At 44.9% G+C, this 21,072-nt stretch overlaps 1 protein-coding gene and 1 pseudogene across 1 annotated transcript in view; one reads left to right on the forward strand and one right to left on the reverse strand.

Moving 5' to 3' along the window:
• Positions 1–21,072, reverse strand: part of DNAJC11 (DnaJ heat shock protein family (Hsp40) member C11) — a 66,929-nt gene that overhangs the window by 24,114 nt on the left and 21,743 nt on the right. Inside the window, exons 2-4 of the mRNA XM_059909664.1 lie at positions 16,430–16,559; positions 14,032–14,105; positions 4,916–5,017 (exon numbers count right to left, since the gene is read on the reverse strand). Of these exons, the coding sequence (XP_059765647.1) occupies positions 4,916–5,017; positions 14,032–14,105; positions 16,430–16,559 (306 nt within the window). The remainder of the gene's footprint in view (positions 1–4,915; positions 5,018–14,031; positions 14,106–16,429; positions 16,560–21,072) is intronic.
• LOC132347817 (protein tyrosine phosphatase type IVA 1-like) lies at positions 9,731–10,303 on the forward strand (annotated as a pseudogene).

A 21,072-nucleotide genomic window follows, 5' to 3' on the forward strand; every position in this document is an offset into this window, starting at 1 on the left:
AGGCGATGTGAAATTTGCCCGTTTTATAGCCGATGAACCCGTGGTGGCTCTTGTGAGACTGTCTCCACGGGACCATTTTGTCTGAGATGGAAGTTGGAGCCTGTACTCTCCACTGTCATGGAGAAGCAAACTCAAATTTACCAGGGCTTCTAAGAACGATTCGGTCCCAGCCACTCCCCCTGCCCCAGACCTCTGCCCCACGGACTTTACCCTGACACCCTGCTTATGTAAGTGGTCACGCTGGCAGGATGCGGGTGCAGCTGCGACCCACTCAAGTAGCTTCCTCTACGCCTCGTCACAGTCGGCCACCTCCCTCCTCTCCTCCAAAGACCTGCTTTCTAGCTCAGCGCTTTCCCAGACTTGGTCCCTCCTCCTTAAGGGACGACGTCCAACTTCTTCAATTTCAACAGCAGCCCCTTTCTGCCACTGAGCACGACAAACATATGGGTTCAAACAACTTTTCTTCTGCACGATTATCCTGTCAGCCCGGCCGATTCAGTTTATGACATCAGAATCACCTCCACGGAACAGACTGAAGCCGTAACCACGGGTTCATTCCGACAGCTATGATCATTAGCCATGGCAACCAAAACAAACCTTGTAAAAAATCCTTTAAAAATAATTGAGTAATGTACTCATACATCTTTTATTTTTTTAAAATAAATTTACCTATCTATCTATCTTTCTATTTATTTATGGCTGCGTTGGGTCTTCGTTGCTGCGCGCGGGCGTTCTCTAGTTGCGGCGAGTAGGGGCTACTCTTCGTTGCGGTGCGCGGGCTTCTCATCGTGGTGGCTTATCTTGTTGCAGAGCACGGGCTCTAGGCACGCGGGCTTCAGTAGTTGTGGCTCTCAGGCTCTAGAGCGCAGGTTCAGTAGTTGTGGCGCACGGGCGTAGGTGCTCGGCGGCATGTGGGATCTTCCCGGACCAGGGCTCGAACCCGTGTCTCCTGCATTGGCAGGTGGATTCTTAACCACTGTACCACCAGGGAAACCCTGTACTCATACATCTTTACATCTTTTTGGGATTATGGTTACATGTCTTCCTTGATACATCATTTAACATTTTTTTTCCTGATAAAGCTAAATTTTGTTTTTCAGCTATTATAGGAACGACTGATAAGATGGCCTTTCTAAAACCAGAAAGAAGGTCTTACCAGGGAGTTTATGTCAACCTCTGTAATAGCAGAAGGAGAAAGGAAAATGAATGGTCCAGGGAATACAGTAACAATCTCCACGAAACTCTTATGTAACAGCGTCCAAAAGAAAGGAGTTGATACTCTCAGAGTCAGACAATGAAGCCCCCTAAACAATCCTTGACTTAATGCCCTGCTTCCTATGGGGTCTGGACAAGCTCATTAGGAAGGCAGTGAAAAGTCTGACTCCCAAACTGGCCGCTGTCCACAGAGAGAGATTTATGGGTATTAACAAAAGAAAGGAATGACAATAATCAATATGATGTGAACATGGCACAGAACAAGCCTATCGTATGATCTTAAGTCTCTAAAAGGCAAGAAATGGAGGTGGAGTATGCAAGTAAAATAGGGATCTTCAAGACGGAGGGAGGAAGGCCAGGGGGGTCCAGTCAAGACTCCAGTCACACACAGCCCTCGAGATGCAGACAAACCTCATCGTCTGTCTGGTCATAAACTCCCCTCACCCCCATGCTGGCTCAATCAATGTGCAGGGCCCTGGAAGCCCCAGGACCCCAGCAACCTGAGCTTGGTGTTTTCCAGCAGGAAATACAGACAGGGGAATTTATTCCCACATGGCCCTAAAGACAGAAAACAGAAGCAATTAAGCTAAGGACTCTGGGGTCTGAGGATTTGACCCCAAGCACTGGGCCTCGTGGCAAACCTCTCATTTCACACAGGGAGAAACTGAGCTAAGACTGGAGAAGTGGCTGGACCCGGGGTGCAGAACTGGGGCTGGGGGTGGAATCCGAAGCCAGAGCTCTTGACGCCAAGTGCAAGGTTCTCCCACGCTGCCCCCAGCATACGTGGAGCCCGTGTGCCCTGTTGGCCGGAGGGTGGGGAGGGAAAGGGGATGCACGCCGGAGCTGGGCACGGCACTCGCTCCTTCCGGCCCCGCAGTGCCGTCCAGGGCACCTTCACGCAAGCCGAGGCTCACACGTGACTGGCCACGCTGAAGCCACTGGGCCTCGGCCACCGGAGCAGGTGGAGGGTATCAGCAGAGGGCCATTTCCAGAACCCAACTGACAGACCCCACCCAAACCCAGCCAGCCACCAGGGGGCAATGAACTACCCGACCAAGCCAAGTGTTTCCCACACGGTGCCAAATGAGACGCTGAAGCAAAATTTAGTTCTTAACCTCACCTTGGTACACGTACCACTTTGCACTTACATAGCAGGCTTGTCTTTCTCTAATAAATTAACATCTATTTCAGATTTTTTCAATCATTTAACAACTTGGCGTGATGGTCAGGGGACGTATCCTCATTTTCCAAATGAAAAAACTGCACACAGGTCAAAGGGCGAGCTCTGCGTCCTGTATCGCTGTGTCAGAGCCAGTATTTCCAACCTACAGGTTTCCCCACTTGACCCTTTTGTCTGTTCTTGGTACCTGCTCCCCTGGAAAACTCCTGCCCAATGAACTCTTATTGGTGAAAATGGAAAAGTACCCGTGCAAGTTTCAGACGGCAGTACCATGAATGGTACTGTCCCAGTCTGTCCATCCCCTACAAGCTGTGATCCTCAGTGCAGGTCTGGGTGACAGGCCATACCAAGCCCCAAGGTCATCAAAGGTGTCCTTCTCCCTGTGGTCTTCTTCTTCTTCTTCTTTTTTAAAATTAATTAATTAAGTTATTTATTTATTTATTTTTGGCTGCACTGGGTCTTTGTTGTTGCACGCGGGCTTTCTCTAGTTGCGGCGAGCGGGGGCTACTCTTCGTTGCGGTGCGCGGGCTTCTGATTGCGGCGCCTTCTCTTGTTGCACAGCATGGGCTCTAGGCACGCGGGCTCAGTAGTTGTGGCTTGTGGGCTCTAGAGCACAGGCTCAGTAGTTGTGGCGCACGGGCTTTGTTGCTCCGCGGCATGTGGGATCTTCCCGGACCAGGGCTCGAACCCGTGTCTGCTGCATTGGCAGGTGGATTCTTAACCACTGCGCCACCAGGGAAGTCCTCCCTGTGGTCTTCTTAAAAGAGATCACCCCTTTCGTCTTAGGATGAGAACATTCTAAATCTTTCTGCTCATCTTGCAAAGCAAAGACAGTCAGAAATGGAATAAAAGATCCAGCTCAAAACCTCTCCTCAAAATGCCACAGAGTCGGCATCTGGTTTTCACTCAGTATTTCTGGTTAGAAAATGTCTTATTTCTTTGGCAGCACTTTCTGGAAGTAGCAAAGTATTGGGAATCGTACAATACCTTGCAGGCATGTGTGAAATGGTCACAGCTGTGCTCCCTCATTTCACAGAAACATGGCCTGGAGACACATTTCCATACAATCCCAGTAAGCAATCACCGCACACACCCAGATGGCCAATTTTATCACGGGACACAGAGGCTCAGGCTACTGTGATGTTGTCTTTCCCCCTCACTGTTCTGAATGCAGCAAGACTTCAGCCAGCAAATCATAGACAGCACAGCATCAGCCTGCCCCTGCCACCCCAGCTCCACCCCAGCTCCCCGACCCTGAGCTCCACATGCCAAGGCTGACCTTTACGCAGACCTCCTCCAGTGCGCTGGCTGGGATACCCGAGAAGGGAACCCGTTAGCACAGTTCAGGGCACCTCGGAGATTTTCATCTCTCTCAGCATCTCACACCCCCTGACTTGGTTCAACGGGTGTTTCAAGTCTCTACCTCCACTGACCCAAAGTTAACTACATTCCTGAAGCTGTCCTCCGCTAAAGAGGACGGCAGGAGGGAAGGAGAGGCGTTGGTGCTTACAAGTATACTTTGAAATGCAGGATTCAAAGAGATGGGAGTCTTCTGAGTATCTGGACCTTTAAATGCTGTAGGGGTCTTAGAAAAATCCATTTTCTAGAACGTATTTGATCAGAAGCTCCTAACATCATGCTTCCCAGTTGTAAGCTAGCATTTGTTCTTTTTCTTTAGAAGATTTTCAGGCTGCCTGCCGGGCTACCCCGGCCACAATGACAGAGTCTGGCTGCTGAGCCCCTCATAAAACACGGCTGGGCAGGAACACCGAGCCACGTTCAGTTAGCCCTTCAGCGTGACCGGCACCTCAAACCGACCGAGCTCTCCTTTTGCCACAGGACTGTGGCACGCACACAGAACAATTTGCCTCCCCAACACATCCAAGGAAAAGGAGATCATACAGGACTGAAAAGTAACTTTCAGATGCAGGTGTGTCCCTGGGGTACACGACTCCGACTTCATTGGGGACTTGACTGATGGTTAAAGGTGGTCACCCTGTGGCTGCGGAAACAGCCGGGTGACTGCTATTCACGGCACCGTCGTCCTGGGGTGATGGAAGCACGCCCCTCACTTCATGGCGTCTCGAAACACCCCCAGCCCTCTGCGTTCTCTGGCTCTCTGTCTCGTAACTGGTCTGCAAGGAATCCTGTTGCCTCAATGCGTGGGTAGGTGGCTGTCCTTTCCTGACACGGACCTCTGCCTGATTTTCACGTGTCAAGGGCTTGGGCAGCAGGATTACAGGGAAAGGTCTCAGACAGCTAGCCTGCGTTTCTGCCCAGGAAGTCTCCTGGCTTCCGGGAAAACCAGGGGATTGGTGTTGCCTTCACTCCGGCTCATCACCAGCAGCTCTGCTGATAGCTTTCCAGGCAGATCCTACTCTTGAGACGCAGTAAGCAAAATGCTGTTCCACCCGATTCTGTACGTTATTACGATAAAAGGCCACCAGCATTAATTATTTTAGATCTGCCGTCTGGGAATTGCGCCTCACAACCCTTCCCTCCAGAACTGGCCCGGCTCACCTTGGGGTTGGTTCGCTGCTGCAGCCGCCTCTCTTCCCTTTCTCTCTGCAGCCGCTCAAACTCTTCTCTGATTTCGGCTGGTGTCCTCCTCCTTTCCACAACCTGCAGGCAGAATCGGGAGGACAGTCAGCAAAGGACCCAGAAAGCGAGGAAAACACACAAGAGCCGGTGTCATTAACCGTGTCCCGCCGTTCCCTTCCCCCAGGATGGTTAAGAGTCGCCAGTGAGACCGTGGGGATTTTCCCTTCCGACGGCCCGGTCCCTGGTGAAGCCAGGTTCACCGTCACACCCGCTCAGTCCCAAGGTTGTGCTTTCCCTCAGCTCTCCAGAGACTGAAGCATTATTGTCTTCATTTTAGTCACTTATCTCCAAGGCTGCAGGAACCTTACAAAGAAAACATCACCTTAAGTGTCACAGTTTAGATTTCCTAATGAGCCCCAGGTAACACATGCTGAAAAGTGTCAAGATGGAGGCAAGGTCATCCACAATGGCACTGGCACATCTCCCTCGTGTGCTGGGGCCACCACCAGAGGTGCCCCTTGAGCATCCTGGACCAAGGGACCTTAAGCCATGAGGTCTGGGTGTTTTAGAATCAGGGGACTCTTCCAATACTCAGGTACCAATCGGCAGACCACGCTAGCCCTCGGGGATGCACAGGGATGTCAGATCTGTGAGGAGGTAAGGCATCCCACATCAGCCTTTCTGAGCTCATCACAAAAGCAAGACAGCCCAGTTGAGATTTCAAACAGGCAGGGAAGGGCCACGGGGGCCTCGGGTACCACGCCCATGAGAGAGGAAAGTAGACCACGTCATTTCCAAGGGCCCCGAACGCTACGGCCTGTGAGAAACACAGAGAGTGGGAGCAGGACAAACATGACCGAAGTCACTGGATGCATGACGGGGGAAAGGCCAAACAGCACTGACCCTGTATTAGTGGGAGAAATACCGGGGAGTCCTAAGAGGCTGCTCAGAGAACACCTACAAAGGTAGGTGAGGTGAGAAAAAGCTATCTTGGAAATCAGAAGTTTTAAAAATTATTCAAAAAAATGCATGCTTATAGCAAAAAATCAAAATAGTACAGAAAGATATGAAGCAAAAAGTACAATTCCCCCTCACCCACACTCCTCCTCCTCACAGGCTAACATTTAATTTTTTATGTGTCTTCCTAAAAACCTATGCATATGTATGTATGTATATATATTACAGTAAATGGGGTTTTGTGCAACTTGATTTTATTATTCAGCATTACAGAAAAATAAATACAAGAACTGGCCTATCCAAAAAAACTGAGAAATCTGTTCACTATCACTTTCAGCAAGTACGCAGAAAAAAATAACAAAAACATTTTCTCCTCTCCCATATAAATTGTTAATTACCAAAAAGGGGGAGGTGTTTCTTTTAAAGGAAGTTTTAAAATAAAAACACTGTTAAAATAATCCAAGAACAAACTGAAAGTCCAAATGGCACGACAATGATTGCTCTGTGACCTCACAAAAACATTCTCAGTTATATTTAACCGATGTGGCACGCTCACTCTGCTAGTTCTTAAAAATACTGAGCTGTGTGCATCTTTTTTTTTTTTTTTTGGCTGCTCCGCGCAGCTTGCAGGATCTTAGTTCCCACACCAGGGATCGAACCCGGGCCCCCGACAGTGGAGGCGCAGAGTCCTAACCACTGGACCACCAGGGAAGTCCCCGTGTGCACCTATTTATGGTGCTTTCGCTTCCCCAAAGTTACCCCATCTTGGACTGATGGGGTGCTTCCTCCATGGGGCCCAGAGCAGAACAAGATTTGCTTTCAGGAATTCTAGCTGTTGGACCTTTGCAAATGACTTTCTCTCTGCCACGCTCTGTGACAGATGAAGAGGCAAATATTCCAAAGGTGTTAAGTCATCCCATTTCCAGTCGTATTTTACAGAAGTTCTGCAAACAGCTGGTACATAATCAGAGCTAACTGCAAAGTCAAAATGGCTGGCCCCTCTGAAGCCATGAAGAACTTGGCCAGGCATCTCATTCTAGCTCCCACAGGCCCTGACGGCCTTTACTATTTATACTTTCTTTACACAGGGTACGTGTAAGAATGGTGGAGAATGGAAGAAAGCTAAGCCAGCTGCAAGTCACTTTTTCCCCCTTCGGTAACCCTAAGACATCTGCACCCCAAAACTGCATTACGGTTGGAAAGTACTAGACATTTTCTTTTTTTAAAAATTTAATTTATTTTTTTATACAGAAGGTTCTTATTAGTTATCCATTTTATACACATCAGTGTATGTATGTCAATCCCAATCTCCCAATTCATCACACACCCCCCCCCCACCCCCTTGCCGCTTTCCCCCCTTGGTGTCCATATGTTTTTTCTCTACTTCTGTGTCTCAATTTCTGCTCTGCAAACTGGTTCATCTGGACCATTTTCTAGGTTCCACATATATGTGTTAATATACGATATTTGTTTTTCTCTTTCTGACTTACTTCACTCTGTATGACAGTCTCTAGATTCATCCATGTCTCTACAAATGACCCAATTTCGTTCCTTTTTATGGCTGAGTAATATTCCATGGTATATATGTACCACAACTTCTTTATCCATTCGTCTGTCGATGGCCATTTAGTTTGCTTCCATGACCTGGCTATTGCAAATAGTGCTGCAATGAACACTGGGGTGCATGTGTCTTTTTGAATTATGGTTTTCTCTGGGTATATGCCCAGTAGTGGGATTGCTGGGTCATATGGTAATTCTATTTTTAGTTTTTTAAGGAACCTCCATACTGTTCTCCATAGTGGCTGTATCAATTTACATTCCCACCAACAGTGCAAGAGGGTTCCCTTTTCTCCACACCCTCTCCAGCATTTGTTGTTTGTAGATTTTCTGATGATGCCCATTCTAACTGGTGTGAGGTGATACCTCATTGTAGCTTTGATTTGCGTTTCTCTAACAATTAGTGATGTTGAGCAGCTTTTCATGTGCCTCTTGGCCATCTGTATGTCTTCTTTGGAGAAATGTCTATTTAGGTCTTCTGCCCATTTTTGGATTGGGTTGTTTGTTTTTTTAATATTGAGCTGCATGAGCTGTTTATATATTTTGGACATTAATCCTTTGCCCGTTGATTCGTTTGCAAATATTTTCTCCCATTCTGAAGGTTGTCTTTTCGTCTTGTTTATGGTTTCCTTTGCTGTGCAAAACCTTTTAAGTTTCATTAGGTCCCATTTGTTTATTCTTGTTTTTATTTCCATTACTCTAGGAGATGGATCAAAAAATATCTTGCTGTGATTTATGTCAAAGAGTGTTCTTCCTATGTTTTCCTCTAAGAGTTTTATAGTGCCCCATCTTACATTTAGGTCTCTAATCCACTTTGAGTTTATTTTTGTGTATGGTGTTAGGGAGTGTTTTAATTTCATTCTTTTACATGTAGCTGTCCAGTTTTCCCAGCACCACTTATTGAAGAGACCATCTTTTCTCCATTGTATATCCTTGCCTCCTTTGTCATAGATTAGTTGACCATAGACAATTTCAATGTTTTTCGTCAACAGAGTGTATCATATGCCGCCCATGTATCCATATACCTGTACTGTGCACCTTGATCATTTACCAACTAGGTCTACCCTGTGCTAGTTAGGATGACTTACTCTGTAGATGAGGTCTCTGTAGAGAGACCTGTAAAAGCAGGTGGCACAGTGGGAAGAGGACAGAGACCTAGGCTCTCCAACACCACCTGAACCTCCTGGGAGACCTCAGGTGAGTCACTTCACTCTCTAAGCTTCAGTTTCCTCCTATAAATGAGGGGGATTAAAACTACATGATTCCTGAGGTGCTGTCTGGTTTGAAAATTCTATGATTCTAGTGAGTCAACTTTTTATTTTGGAATAATTTTAGAAAATTATTTAGAACTTTAGAGAAGTTACAAAGATAGTACAGAAAGTTCTCGTCTACCCTTCACCGAGCCTCCCCCAAATGTTAACGTCTAAGAGAACCATGGAACAAACATCTGTCAAATCTAGGAAACCAAGATTAGTACATTACTACTAACTAAACCCAGACTTCTGGGATTTCACGAGTCTTTCCGCGAACGTCGCTGTTATGCCCTAGAATCTGATCCAGGACCCAGGATTGTATTTAGTCACATGTCTTGTTAGTCTCCTCCCATCTGTGGGAGTTTCTGTCTTCGTTTTCATGACCTTGACCATATTACAGCTCTTAATGCAGGCTGACTTTCCTAGACACTCTAAGAACGATGTCAGGTAGATAGAGTCCGGTTCCCCTGCTGCGGCCGGTGAAGCCGCCGCCCCTGCCCTGCCACCGCTGCCCGTGTCACTGCCGCCTCGGGACCGGCTGTATGATTAGGCCACAATCTTCGATGAGTAGATATATTCCTCAGTTCTGTGGTGTTCTTGATCACACATTTATGGAGTTTCTGAAGGGCAGTGGAGATTACTGCCAGGCACAGCACAACCTCTATGCAGACAAGTGAACTGTATAACTTCATTACTACTCCACCAAGAAGCCCCCATAAGAGTGGTGAACCTGGACACAGAGGTGTTGAATTGAAATCCACAGAGCATTTTTCACAAGAGTTCTGACCTGGACAGGGCAAACCTCAGTGCACTTCCTTTCTCTTGCCTCAGTATTACTGGATTGAAGAATTGCTGCTTCTTGTCAGGAGGGTCATTTCATTTCCCATTACTCCCAACTTCATATTCAAAACCACTGAGAATTTCAAGTGGAGTGTATTGAAGTAGACTCAGTGTCTTTGCACCATTTCTGTATTCAATTTTTAAAATTCTTTCATAACCCTATTGAGTATTTTTTAACTAAATTAACATGGATCGAATGAACCACCCAGCTTCTGTGGAAATCACTTACGCGAACATGAGATTTCTTATTACACACAATCCAACTAATGCGACCTTAAACAAATTTATAGAGGGACTTAAGAAGTACGGAGTTACCACAATAGTTAAGAGTATGTGAAGCAACTTATGACACTACTCTTGTGGAGGAAGAACGCATCCATGTTCTTGATTGGCCTTCTGATGATGGCGTACCACCAGCTAACCAGATTGTTGATGATTGGTTAAGTCTTGTGAAAATTAAGTTTTGTGAAGATGCTGGTTGTTGCAATTGCTGTTCATTGTGTTGCAGGCCTTGGGAGAGCTCCAGTGCTTGTCGCCCTAGCGCTAATTGAAGGTGAAATGAAATATGAAGATGCAGTACAGTTCTTAAGACAAAAGCAGCGTGGAGCTTTTAACAGCAAGCTTTTGTATTTGGAGAAGTATTGTCCTAAAATGCGGCTGCACTTTAAAGACTCCAATGGTCATAGAAACAACTGTCGCATTCAGTAAAACGGGGGTGCCTGATGCCATTGCTTGGAAGTGGAACCTAGACAGGACGGAATTTGTCGTACATGTTAGCCAGCACGTTGGCTTGGTAAAGTCTGATGAAGCTTCCATAGGAGTGTTGAAAAGCAGTTTTACCAGGCCACAAAGCTGGCAGAATTGCAACCTCTATGTTTGGATTATGATCAACCTACTTGGACACTTAGCAAAGGATTCTTGCTGTTCAGCATTTAAAATGGGCTTATCGTTTGTACCAATTGAGCTTTCCTGGAAAAAAAAAAGAATGATGTCAAAGAGGCAGGGAAAAGTGAGATATGGATAAAGGTAAAGGACTGCAGACAAAAACTAAAGTGTGGATGAGCCGGGCCAAAGGCTGCTCCTCTAAATGTAATCTGACGTCTGCAAGCCCCCTCCGACTTGTATGGTTTCCACTCCACTTGCCAGCTGTTACCAGACTCAATACTGTCTGAACATTCACCGCTCAAAGCTGGATTTTTGCCATTCTGAAGAGGCCAACTTCATTTGAAACATGGGTATCCGCACAAACACTGCGACTTGCGACTTTAAGAAATCAAAAGGCTGGTGTTACGAGCTGGGAATGGTTGCATCTCATTCCTTTGGAATCCTGCCAGAGCATGACGAAGTCTCTTGAAGGTTAAAAAAAAGAGAATAGACAAAGACTAAAAACCTACCTAGTGCCTGAAAACAGGGTCAACATTTGATGCAACCTATAAACGCTCAGTTTCATCCCCAGCTTCCACCAGCAGAAGGGGATGATGCCAGAGCTGGGACAGGAGTGACCGCCACGTCTGTGGCTGCTTTGGCATTTTTGGATTGAAGGCATCCCAAACACTACGGGCTTCACCCGTGTCCTCCATCCCTCCCTGACTACCCGTGGGTTTAGACTGATGGACACGTGGCAGATGGACACCAGTCAGCAAGTGGAAAAGTTTAATAGTCTAAAAATACTAGCAATAGCGTGAAGGGAACACAGCTTCCTCCTTGGGCTGGAGGCTGTGACTGAAACGAGAGAACCCTCATACTGAAAAAGCCACCAGCTGCAGAATTCCTCAAGGGAACAGCGATGCCACCTCCACAAAGTGCTCGAGTTCAGCGAGACTTTTCCTTCACAGTGGGCTCAGTTCTCCTATTACACGTTAGGCACCCATACATCTCTTCTCAGTAAGTATCTGAGGAGGTACCTTCCTGTACTTTTCCTTCAAAGACATTTTTTTTTTTTTAATTAATTTATTTTTGGCTGTGTTGGGTCTTCGTTTCTGTGCGAGGACTTTCTCTAGTTGCAGCGAGCGGGGGCCACTCTTCATCACGGTGTGCGGGCCTCTCACTGTCGCGGCCTCTCCTGTTGTGGAGCACAGGCTCCAGACGCGCAGGCTCAGTAGTTGTGGCTCATGGGCCCAGTTGCTCCGTGGCATGTGGGATCTTCCCAGACCAGGGCTCGAACCCGTGTCCCCTGCACTGGCAGGCAGATTCTCAACCACTGCGCCACCAGGGAAGCCTCAAGGCAGTTTTATCATCAGTGAAGGCTTAGTATTGATGCAAAAAAAAAAAAAAAAAAAAGCCAATTCTGATCGATGAGAACTTGATTCCCTTAAAGTCGTCTACTAAAAAATATGAATATAAAAGCTTATCCAGTCACCGCCTATGACTGCCTGCATACTTTTATAATCATGACAGTGTGTATGGTTTTTCTCTGTTTCTAATGGGGAGATAATTTGGTTTGCTGATAGGAAACCATGCGATATTCTGCCAGGAAGACGTTACCCCGCTGCTCCACTGAGTGGGAAGAATGCTGCTGGGAATGAAAAACCTAGACTCTGAAGAGGGGATACATAAGAGAGGCCTACAGCATTTCAGTGGCCCTGACTGCTGCCGTGAAAAACTGTAACCAACCCACGGCTTCAAAACACAAGGGAGCTTTAACCTGGGGCATGAGGAGAAACTTAGTAAATTCAACAGGATTCTATTTTCCTTTTTTTTTTTTTAAATTAATTAATTAATTTATTTATTTTTGGCTGTGTTGGGTCTTCGTTTCTGTGTGAGGGCTTTCTTTGGTTGTGGCAAGCGGGGGCCACTCTTCATCGCGGTCGCGGGCCTCTCACTGTCGCGGCCTCTCTTGTTGTGGAGCACAGGCTCCAGACGCGCAGGCTCAGTAGTTGTGGCTCACGGGCCCAGCTGCTCCGCGGCATGTGGGATCCTCCCAGACCAGGGCTTGAACCCGTGTCCCCTGCATTGGCAGGCAGATTCTCAACCACTGCGCCACCAGGGAAGCCCTATTTTCCTTTTTTGATGAAAAAAATTCTAAGCCACTAGACCCAACACTTTGCTACCATGAACTAATGTGACGTGATGCACTTCTATTTCCACTGAGCCAAAGGCCAGAAGCCAAATGCCCGCTGGGAGCCAGGCGGGGCGTGCGGACGGGTGGAGGGAGCGGCAGGGGCTGGGGCAAACAGGGCAGCACGGTCCAGTCCAACGGCAGGGGCTCCTCAGACCTGGGTGACTGTTGCCTCAGAGGGGAATTTAGACACAGCGTTACCAGGTCTTCTGATTTTTCCAGAGAAGATAAGAGACTGGATTTTCCGGCAAAGCCTCCTAAGTTTCAAATGTCAGCAACTACAATTCACTCTGTGGGTAACCAAAACATGGCTATAGGTTGGAAATGGCCCATAAGCCACCAATATCAAGCAGTGGTGGAAACGGCAACAGAACCCCATTTCACTTCTGTTCCAGTCCGTATCCAAAGGCCTTTAGAAGGTTTTCATCCTAAAATTAGAATAGACAGTCATGCACGCGCGAGAGCAAATACCAAAAGAACTTTAAGGGAAAGCTTACATGATGATGAAAAAATAACTCAATGATAGTTAATTTAACGTTAACAGTCTACCAGAATTTCTTGGGCATCAGAACCAAGTTTCTGTAATGAAATTAAGTAATAACACCTATATGTACTTACAGCAATACAGAGTTTTACAAGAAATTTTCATATTAATTCTTCTACTTGATCCGCATATCATTATTTTTTAGGTCATAACACGGAAGTACAAAGCAGTCAAACGACTTGCCCAAGGCTCTAAGACTACTCAGTGGCAGAGTGAAAGAAAACAGAACCTTCTGAATTTTAGTGATAGGTCCCACATGGTATGGCTGTCCAGGTAACCTATTTCATAGATACCTGCTATTTATTTTGTTTTACTCACTATATTTATAACATTCTAATAGCACAGCCCATTAGAGTTGGAAGGGTCATTATAGACAATTTAATCCAGTAGTTCTCAACTTTTCCATGCTTCCGTTTTGTTCACACGCACAACACAGCGCCAACAAACACTTCCTAGATTCAGTTGTAACCTCGGGTGGAAAGAGGGGCTCAGGGCCGTGGAGGGGGGAAGGAAGTATATGTGTGGAAGGAGGGTACGTGTAGGAACTGTGCCCTTGCAGAAACCATCTACCATCACCCCCTGACCGGCCTGCTCCCTCCCCTGGGTTAAAAATTACTGGTCTAGTCCATCCCTCTTCCTATTCATCTGATGGGTTAGGAAACGGAGGACAAGTTGGATGACTAACTGTCCCAAGTTCACAGAGTTACAAAGTGGCAAAGCCAAGTGTAGAACCCAATTCCTTAAACCAAAATATAAAGGCGAGAAGAGGACTCTGATGTCTTCACATATTCTCAAAGGCATCACCGCAGGTTGCAGGATTTGGGGGCTGTTGTTCTGTAGCTGTTGAGTGATGTTCCTGGGACACGAGACACAAAGTTTCTCTTACCTCCCATCCTTCCATTTCCAGTCCTCTCCTGCCATAGATATCGTAGATGGCTCTGGTTTGGGGGTCACTGAGCACTGCAAGTTAAACACCAAACATGTTTACAGAGCACAAAATTCACCTTTCAGTCCTGACCACAATACCACCAGGCAAGGCCACCTCTTTTTGTTCTTCTCTTTCCAGCCACAATCTTCCCAGAGACCCCCTCATTCCCGATGTGTCTTTCCTCCTAATTGTTCCCCAGATCCAAGCGAGGACATGTTTAAAGGTGGCTACAACTGAGAAACATCGGATTTTTCGAGTCCAAGCTACTCTTCGTTGTGAGGTGCACTGACCCTGCATCTCTAAAGGACAGTTGTTTTTAAAAGCACCTAGTGAGTTTCCGCCACAGTCTATAAAGTACCTTGGCTTAAGAGAGTGAATCCCAGTTTCTAACAGAGCCTAATGTAAAACTAGGGACAGGCTCTGACCAGAAAAATCTGACATTATTATGTAGGGGTTTGTTTGTTTGTTTTGGGGTGCCTCTCTTCTTTATTTGTAAATCATTTTTAAAAGACACAAACACCTCTCACTATGGTGTCGGCCATGTCACCTAAAGTACATCAGAAAAAGACTGTTCAGTGAGGGCGAGAGCTGTTCAAAGGACCTCCAAACCGAACCTGAACATCCGTACAGCAAACAGTCGTTACCTCCCTCCTCTGCTGGGCCAACTTCTGTTCAAGACCTTTGAATCTTTACCCCGCCTGAGATTTCCCATATATTTTTAGGTCTAATTAAAAATGATGGGGGCTTCCCTGGTGGCGCAGTGGTTGAGAATCTGCCTGCTAACGCAGGGGACACGGGTTCGAGCCCTGGTCTGTGAAGATCCCACATGCCACAGAGCAGCTGGGCCCATGAGCCATAATTACTGAGCCTGTGCGTCTGGAGCCTGTGCTCCGCAACAAGAGAGGCCGCGATAGTGAGAGGCCAGTGCACCGCGATGAAGAGTGGCCCCCGCTTGCCACAACTAGAGAAAGTCCTCGCACAGAAACGAAGACCCAACACAGCCATAAATAAATAAATAAAATTAATTAATTAAAAATGATGTAAATGACTCTATCCATATTCAAATCTAATGAGGAAGAAAGAAATGCGGACCACCGGAAAACTTGGGAGCCAAACTTCTTGAGCTGATCTCTAGGATTTAATAGGGAATTATTTATTCACCATCTCAGTCTCCCTTTAGGCCAAACGCTGGGGCCAGGTCTGCTGCTGCAGAATTTTCACAAGCACTGGTAGGGTTTTTCTGTTAACTCTTCCCCAAATCTCCAAAACAATACAATCCAGTATGTGGGTAATTCAGACAACCAAATACAATAAAAGGAACGAGTTTTTGGTCAAGCTTTATTCAGACCAGATAAGTAGCCTGAAAAGTTACATTTGGTGAAGACACAGGCTGACTGTACACACATATGTGTCACAGTCTCAGTTTTACCGTTCATTGAAATCTAACTTTCTGGTAAAATTATAGTGAATACAGCAATACGCCTTTATGTCCACAATGAGAAGTCTTTATTTTGTAAAGAAAATCTAATTTTCGGTCTACCTAATTAAGGAGCAAATCACCAAATGGCTCTGGAATGAATAACTTACTTTACTTGGCATAGATCCTAAGAGTGATTTCATATTTTTTTAATTTTAATTTTAAAAATAGTGGTATAATACACATAACATAAAATTGATCATTTTAACCATGTTTAAGTGTACAATTCAGTGGTGTTAAATAAATTCGCAATGTTGTGTAACCATCACCACAATCTATTTCTAGAACTTTTTCATCATCTCAAACAGAAACTGTACCTATTAGTGATTTTAATATTTCATAAACAAATATATTACAAAACTTTTTCTGAAACACATAAGATATAAATATAAAAATCTGAATTACTTGATTTCATTTCCTGTTAGGCTTAACACCATTTTCTTCCTTTTGTTAGTACCTTTCCTTAACTGAATGCTACAGAACCAATAAAATCACTTTCAGATGGAAAAAATGTTCTTTGTATCTTCTCACAAAAAAAAGAGAACAAAGAGAGCTTGTCTGTAGTGATCAGCCTTTTACCTCTAAGAGTTCCCTTTAGAAGAAAACTAGTAAATGATTTAAAGCTGGAGTAGTCCCTTGCAATTCAGACGCTGGACTATTACTTCACCTGCAGCCTCATTTTCTACTTACTGGACACGTATTGATTTCCAAAGCAAAATACTACTCTTTCAAAGGTCCCTGTCAGTAAAAAGCACTAAACTAACCACCTCTTTTATACACCTCTAAGGACTCTCTTTTTCTATCCTCTACAAATCAAGCCTCTTAAAAATTGAGTGTCTGCTACCAGGGTGTTTCTATAGAGCCAAGCCCCGCACTGACCTTCATAAGCCTGGTGAACAAGGTTAAACAGTCGCTCCGCCTGCAATTTGAGCTCCGGGTCTCTGTGTTTGTCAGGATGGTAAAGCATACACAGCCTGCGGTAGGCCGCTTTCAGCTCTTCAGAAGTGGCCTACAGAAGGAAAAATCCAATTAGAGAACAATCAACGCTACTTAAATATTATCATGGTCAGAATCAGCCTTGAAATGGGAAGCTGTCAACCACTTTCCAACATGTTTGCTCTCTACATATAGGACATAATGAAGTTATGCTTTATTACTTCAATAAGGCCCCTTTTTTCCACAGTTAATAAAGTGATCAATTATGTACATCGATAGCAACTGTGTTTTGCTGGGAAATGCTGCTATCAGATGAAATGAAAGCTTGTGTCCCTACCCTGGTTCTCTGTGCTCTGAGCGGAAATGAGAAACGTCACAGAGACCTGCTTGCTCTTTAACCTGAGTTATTTAAAGTCAATCCTGCCAAGGTACTCTCAACAAAGAATTTGTTCAGAAAGGAAAAAAGCTATATACCATTAGACAGAAATGCCATGCGTTTAATCCGTTTTCTGACAAAGGAAACTCAATGAATATTCACCCTTAAAAAATCAAAGACATAGAATTGTCAAATCAACACACATTTCTATTCAACCTCTAATTCTAAAAGGTAGCACATAAAGCAGGCAAGAATGCTTTACTATCCTACAGTAAAAAGCCTTCCCACCCCCAGCACCCAAAGGGTCACTACCCAAAACATACACCTCTCCAATTCTTGTAAGTAATCAATTTGAGGGGAAAATGCACCATAAGAAGAGCACAGATGACACAAAGGGTGAAATGGGCTCTGGGTGTGTTTTAACTCACAGAAGGGAGGAAGGAAGAGGGATGACAAATCCACTTTCTACTTCGCCTGCCTCTCAGCCGCCAAGTTCTCAGAAACAGACTTCGTCAGAGGCTCTAGGAACACTGTGCCATCTCTCTGGCAGGGCCCTCAGGTGTGTTTTGGGGAAGTACTATGTCTGATATTATACCAACCCCAGGGACCATTCTGGTCTGTCAGAGGTGATGCCAAATGGACAGCTCTGTCCAGATGATTTCTCAAGTAAATAACATTTTATTCTGCGAGGCAACCCCACCGTTTTGACAACAGAAGCAAATTCTGGGTCACTGACAACATGCCAGAGGGGCCTGAGAAGCCAGCTCCCTGGGTAGAGGAATGGGACCAGGTCCCCACTGAGGAAGCTGAGGATGAACGGTGTTCTGGGATCAGGTCCGGGAACACGGGTACACAGGAGAGCGGTCACAGGGACACGATTACTCAAGGCATCAAGGTTACGAGGGAAGACGTTAAACTGTATTTTTCTTTAATGTCCACAATTTTTCAATATCTTCCAATTCCAGGAGTAATGAATGATTTTTTACCAATGAAAAAAGGCAAAACCTTACTTCAGTGATAATTTTTGGCCTGAAATTTAGATATTTTCTATAGGGCCAAGTGATTCTGATGCCAGGAAATCTGTGCAAATTTACCAGAGATCTTAAACAAGGAATTCTGCAGAACTCCCAACAGGAAGACAATAACCGTTACTGGAACGTTACGTGTGTCAGTCCCACGTGCCCGGGAGGAGAGGCTGTGAGGACCCAGGTGCCACTCTCGGGCCACTTTTCTCCGTCCGAGGAGTGGGTGGTTGGGTGGATGACCTCTGCGGGCCTTCCCAGCTCTAACTGGACGTGGCTCTGTCATGAGAAAAGCTCTGCTAGACCCAGGCCACTCAGCTGTCCTTTAACGCAGACAGGACCCTCGCGGTTCGACTATAGGCACAGGCGCACATCAGTGTTTTTATTCAGCAGCTTCTTGACAGTTTCCATTAACTACTTCACTGGAAAATGGTCAAGGACCTTGTTGACTGAGCATCCTTTTGCCTCCAAGGATTAGGCAGACGTCTGCCCCGTGCCAGCACTAATCTCTTTCTCCATCTCCTCTTTGGTGTAGCCTTTGGGAATCACACTCCTGAACAATTTGTAGATGGCCGTCCTCCCCCTTTCTCTGCATCTGGCCGTCTGTAGGATTTCCTCTGGTGTCACACGCCAGCCTTCCGGTGGTGGTTAAGAACGCAGGCTTCAGGCTAATGAGCGTTCCGACCCTCGGCTTTCTCACCGGCTTTCTCACCTGCTGACGGGGCTGACAAGTGTGCTGGGGGCGGCGTGGAAGTGAGATGAGACGGTGACCACACAGCGCTCCCCACAGCGCCCAGCACACAGCAGACACCTACTCACTGTCGCTCTTCTAGAACCTTTTCTTTGTTTTCTCATCTTGAAACTGAAGACAACAGTACCCCCTCACAATTCCTTTGAGGAGTAAATGAGCTAATACGCATACAAGCTCTTAACAATGCCTTGCACACGTGAGGAATTTAATCACTGTAGCTATCATTACTGTCACAATTCAACTTTGATATCCTTTTGGCAGCATGAATACTGAAACTGGGACAATTCAGAGAGAAGGCACAGCCCTGGTGTGAGGATGATAGGAACATTCATTCATGAAGGGGCCCACGTTTGTGAAAATTCACTGACCTGCATGCTTATGACGTGCACTTTTCTATACATGTATTCTATTTCAATAAAAACACAAGACTAAACGTTCCCATCTCTGGGATCTCTGTGGTTCCCTTTTCTTTCTCCTACCGTAGGCTTCGTTCCACGCTCACGTCAATTATGCAACGCATTCCCTGCCACACTTACCAATATGTCACCCGTGCCAAATCCCATTGTTTTAAGCAAATAAAGAATAGTGAACTAATGGCAAATTAAATGTGTCTTCTCCAGATAGGTTTACTTATGTAACGATGTAAAAGGGGCTTGTTCCTTCCTGAGTAGCCATTACAAATTATTCTCTTTCTGCAAATTTTAATTGCTCTGTCCAGCATCTCGTAAAAATTACAAGTGCAGGATTAGATAGACTTGACTGATTTTAGGTTAGACTGCTATTTCCTGGTTGTTAAAACTAAACCAGATGATAAGGGAGTAGAGTGTCTAGTCCGCAATACCTTCTTTAATCATATTAATAAATGGCTTAACGTGCTACTGATTAAGTAACAGAAACAAGAAGTTTCATTTTTAATAAATACCACATTCAATGAAAGGTTAGATTGGGCCTTTTATCATAACTGAATAGCTAAGGTCACTGGTTCGATATTTCGTAAATGATAAACTCTTTCACTATCGTAAAAACACTGATATCATTTCAAAATATGTGATATCATTAAAAACGATGCCTAAAGTTACGTACTTGTTTCTAAAATTCATTATAAAATTAAGAGATGTATTGTGCTTTAAGTGTGAAAAGTTTCATCATCTCAATCATCTGGTTATAATTTCAATGGAAAGTAAATCTATTATAAATTCAACCTTTATGTACCATAAGATTCATAGTGAAAAGGTCCCTAGAGACCTGTAGAGTTTAGTGGTCTGTTAAAGCTGTTGGATTAGATGCTATACAATACAAAAATGCAATAAAGCACAAAAAAGAAATTCAAGGCAAACATATTAAAAAATAAAAATATCTGTATATGCAGATGTTGTCTATGTAGAAAATCATAAAGAATCTACAAAAAAAACCTACTAAGTGATTTTAGCAAGGTCATGGGATACAGGATCAACAGGCAAACATCAATTTATTTCTTTTTTTAAAAAATTTAATTTAATTTAATTTTTTTTTAAAACATCTTTACTGAAGTATAATTGCTTTACAATGGTGTGTTAGTTTCTGCTTTATAACAAAGTGAATCAGTTATACATATACATATGTTCCCATATCTCTTCCCTCTTGCATCTCCCTCCCTCCCACCCTCCCTATCCCACCCCTCTAGGTGGTCACAAAGCACCGTCCCTGTGCTATGCGGCTGCTTCCCACTAGCTATCTATTTTACATTTGGCAGTGTATATATGTCCATGACACTCTCTCACCCTGTCACATCTCACCCCTCCCCCTTCCCATACAATTTATTTCTATATACTAAAAATTGAAACTTAAAAGGACAATACCATTTAAAGTATCATTAACAAACATGAACTACTTAGAGATAAATTTAACAACTGCAAGACCCATACACTGAAAACTACAATGCACTGCTGAAAGAAATTAAAGAAGACCAAAAATAATGGAGAGATAAGCTGCCTTCATGCATCAGCAGATTCAGTATTGTTCAGATGTCAGATTTCCCCAAAGCAACCTATAGATTCAATGCAATCCAGTGAAAATCCCAGCTTTTTTTGGTAGAAACTGACAAGCCAATTCTAAAATTTATATGGAAAAATGATATGGAGCAAAAAGTAATTTACTTTCCTAGTTATTTTACTAACCAAAATAACTTTGAAGAAGAACTGGAGGACTCACATTACTGGACTTTAAGATTTATCATATGGGGGCCTCCCTGGTGGCGCAGTGGTTAAGAATCCGCCTGTCAATGCAAGGGACACGGGTTCGAGCCCTGACCCGGGACGATCCCACATGCTGCAGAGCAACTAAGCCCGTGCACCACAACTACTGAGCCTGCGCTCTAGAGTCCACAAGCCACAACTACTGAGCCCACATGCCACAACTACTGAAGCCCGCAAGCCTAGAGCCTGTGCTCCCAACAAGA

This window comes from Balaenoptera ricei, chromosome 1 (assembly GCF_028023285.1).
Source record: "Balaenoptera ricei isolate mBalRic1 chromosome 1, mBalRic1.hap2, whole genome shotgun sequence".
Lineage (NCBI taxonomy): Eukaryota > Metazoa > Chordata > Mammalia > Artiodactyla > Balaenopteridae > Balaenoptera > Balaenoptera ricei.